This window comes from Sinocyclocheilus grahami, unplaced genomic scaffold (genome assembly GCF_001515645.1).
Source record: "Sinocyclocheilus grahami isolate Dianchi unplaced genomic scaffold, SAMN03320097.WGS_v1.1 scaffold1444.1, whole genome shotgun sequence".
Taxonomy (NCBI): Eukaryota; Metazoa; Chordata; class Actinopteri; order Cypriniformes; family Cyprinidae; genus Sinocyclocheilus; species Sinocyclocheilus grahami.
In genome coordinates, this window is record NW_015506623.1 from 145,005 (window position 1) to 148,657 (window position 3,653).

Genomic DNA, 3,653 nt, shown 5'->3' on the forward strand with positions numbered 1-3,653 from the left:
CGCATCAGCATGGACATAAAACACTTATAGAAATATTAAAATGAAACAATTAATACATTTAAAAAGAATAAATGAATACACAAATAAATACATTTAGGATTGAATAGAGAAATACACAAGAATGCATGCAATAAATTATTACAGAAAATAATTTGAAACGGTAATTGAGGTCAAATAAGTTCAGCAGTGCATTTTGTGGAAATGTATTCAACCTATTCATTCAGAAACACAGATTCATTCGGGAACTAAATGCTGCTTCATTGGCATAACTGAGCAAAAACAGACAATATTGTGCCTAAAGTGTAACTCACAATTATAAAGTCTTCGAACTGTTTTATAAAATCAATAATCATATTTGCAATAGTTCGGATATTCTGGAAAACAGCAGTCTTGCTCGTGTGATAATGCTAAACTATGTCATATAGAAATATAACACAGAATCTCACTCAGGGCATTTTTGGGGTCATTCTAACTGCATTTTAATAAGCTATATTACACAGTGAATGTGTGGACTATCAAGGCAGTTATTGTTTCTGCAAAGTGATTGACATACTCAATAACGTCAGATCATACATCATAATAACAACAGTTATGATGATACATATGACACACTCCCATTGTAACTGTAATGATATGTCCTCACACACGGACTCTGTTGAAGCTCTGCAGACTCTTCAGTATCTGTCTGTGCTGCTGTGACTCACAGAGGATGAAGTCAGACTCCATGATGAGTGTGTGTGTGTGTGTGTGTGTGTGTGTGTGTGTGTGTCCGTCAGGTATAGGTGGATGTGGACAAAGTCATTTAATTCACCCATAATCCCATTTTAATATAAAAAAGTAATATTTCTGGCAAATATAAAAGCCTTTCACACCAGAAGTGAAATGGATGCGCCTCAGGCTGAAGGAAAAGTACAGTAGAACGCAGATGATTTCAACACTTCAGCAATAAACAAACACACAGATGTTCGTCTAGAGTAATGTGTGCTTATTAGTACGCTTGATCTGGATCATCAGAAGCTAATAGAATGGGATTAAATACATAAAGCATATTTGTGTTGTTTAACATTTAATTATTGCAGGTTTGCATCATATTCTGAGTTGCATTATTTGTATTCATTTTGAGGAATACTGAATCTGTGTTGTTTGCGAGTGAGATGAATTAATGCATATTCATATTTATTTCAGAACTACAGTAACATCTTCTGATTTCTGTCACCATGGCAACACCAGAGCTGTCAATCAATAAACTTGCGTTACTTATTTGAAAAAGTAACTCCGATATTCTCTTGCAAATTAAAAATTAATGCGTTACTTTACTAGTTACTTGAAAAAAGTAATCTGATTACGTAACTCGCGTTACTTGTAATGCGTTACCAACAACACTGATTACAAATACAAAATGCACGAGTTTCAATAGAAATGGCATTTATAATATGGTACTTTAAACATTTTTCAAAGGCAATAGAAGTAGCCTAATCATGAAATTACTTATAAAGATGTATTTATGTCCTACTTCAGTTAGTTCAACTGAAGAGAACTCATTTTGGAAGTAATTAATAGAATATACTTAAGTGTGGACTTCATGTGATGTTCAGGCACTTAATTGCATGTTATTTACATCTAAATAGAAATGTGTTATTGTTTACATGTATGTTAATGAGAGTGTGTCCGCATGTGTTTGTGCATACGGTGTGTCTTCGGGGTCTGAAGGGCTCCTGTAGTGATGTTCATGTGCTTCACGTCTCGCTGCTGCCACCTGCTGCTCTCTGTGTGCTCGTCTTCATCTCGTCCTCCTGTGTTTCTCTCTCAGGCCCAGAAGAATGAGCGGGAGTCCATCCGGCAGAAGCTGGCGCTGGGCAGTTTCTTTGACGATGGGCCGGGGATCTACAGCAGCTGCAGCAAGAGCGGCAAACCCAGCCTGTCCTCACGGTCAGCAGCAGCCCTCACCTTTCAATCACATTCTGCAGCTTATAGATGCTCATACACTAGTGCTCAAACATTTGGGGTCGCTAAGATTTTTAAAGTTCCTGAACGAAGTATCTTCTGCTCACCAAGGCTGCATTTATTTGATCAAAAATACAGTAATATAGTGAAATATTATTATAATGTAAAACAGCTGTGTTCTGTGTGAATCTCTGTTAAACTGTCATGTATTTCTGTTATGCTGATTTCATAATATGCTGATTATTAGAAACATTTCTGATTATTATCAGTGTTGAACACAGTTGTGCTGCACAATATTTTTGTAGAGACCGTGATACATTTTATTTTTCAGGATTCACAGATTCATAAAAAGTTTAACAGCATTTATTTGGGGGGGGAAATTAAAAGCACTTTTGCTTAATGCAATTTAATGCATCCTTGTTGAGTAAAATTATAAAAATTTTTGGTAACACTTAATTAGTTAACTACTTTAGTTAACATAAACTAAGAATGAACATATACATATCACTATAAAATACTGTCAACCAACAGAAAGAAAAAAGCAACAGCATTGTTTGAAATGTTGTATAAATCAGTGTGAATGACATATAGACAAACAAAGGAGAAACATTTTTTTTTTCAGAAAATTACCTTTAAAAATATATATTGTATTTGAAATCTACAGACGCAAATATATAAAGTGCAATAATAAAACCAGGCAAATGATATATGTGTCCCTGCAGCACAAAAGCAGTGTTGAGTCGCTGGGGGATATTTGTAGCAATAGCCAACAATACATTGTATGGGTCACAATTATACATTTCTCTTTTATGCCAAAAATCATTAGGATATTAAGTAAAGATCATGTTCCATGAAGATATTTTGTAAATCTCCTACCGTAAATATATCAAAACTTAATATTTGATTAGTAATATGCATTGCTAAGAACTTCATTTGGACAACTTTAAAGATGATTTTCTCAATATTTAGATTTTTTTGCACCCTCAGATTCCAGATTTTCAAATATTGTCCGATCCTAACAAACCATACATCAGTGGAAAGATTATTTATTTGCATAAATCTCAATTTTGATAAAAATGTACCCTTTTGACTGGTTTTGTGCTCCAGGGTCACAAATGAGCAAAACCCTTCAGAATACAGATGGGAATAAAATGGTAAAGTCTGGTGTATGTGTGTGTATATATATATATATATATATATATCTGTCTAATATGTCTAAAAGGTGAAATGTTCAAACGGATGAGAGTGAGAGAAGTGAAAGCTCTGATGTTCCTCCAGCAGATCTTGTATTCTCATGGTCTCTTCTGCCGTCACGGTTCACGTCGATGAACACTGTGCAGCATCGTGTCATGGTGTTTTTGAAGTGTTGGAGGTTTGAGTCAGTGGTGTGGAGCCTGAGCTGAGTGAGAGGGACATCAGTGCAGACGGAGCACAGAGGAGCGTGCGGACACGGGCCTTTTCTTCAACTTTCCATGACCACAGTATCAGAGCGGAGCTGCGGCTCAGAGAGTGAAACAGCGTCACGTTCCTGTGTTTGTGTGGTGAAGCACAGCTTTCAAGCACTCTCTCTATGAAGGGTTTCCCCCTCCAGCTCAGCATCCCTCACACTGACTCTTCCCAAAAGGGAAGCAGTTCCTTCTCTCTCTGTCTCTCTCTCCCACACACTCACACACACACACACACACTCACTCACTCACACACACACACAC

The 3,653-nt window shown here is 36.5% G+C and overlaps 1 protein-coding gene across 1 annotated transcript in view; it reads left to right on the top strand.

Annotated features, from left to right (window-relative positions):
* Positions 1-3,653, top strand: part of schip1 (schwannomin interacting protein 1) — a 39,015-nt gene that overhangs the window by 26,463 nt on the left and 8,899 nt on the right. Inside the window, exon 3 of the mRNA XM_016256567.1 lies at positions 1,811-1,929. Coding sequence (XP_016112053.1) covers positions 1,811-1,929 — 119 coding nt within the window. The remainder of the gene's footprint in view (positions 1-1,810; positions 1,930-3,653) is intronic.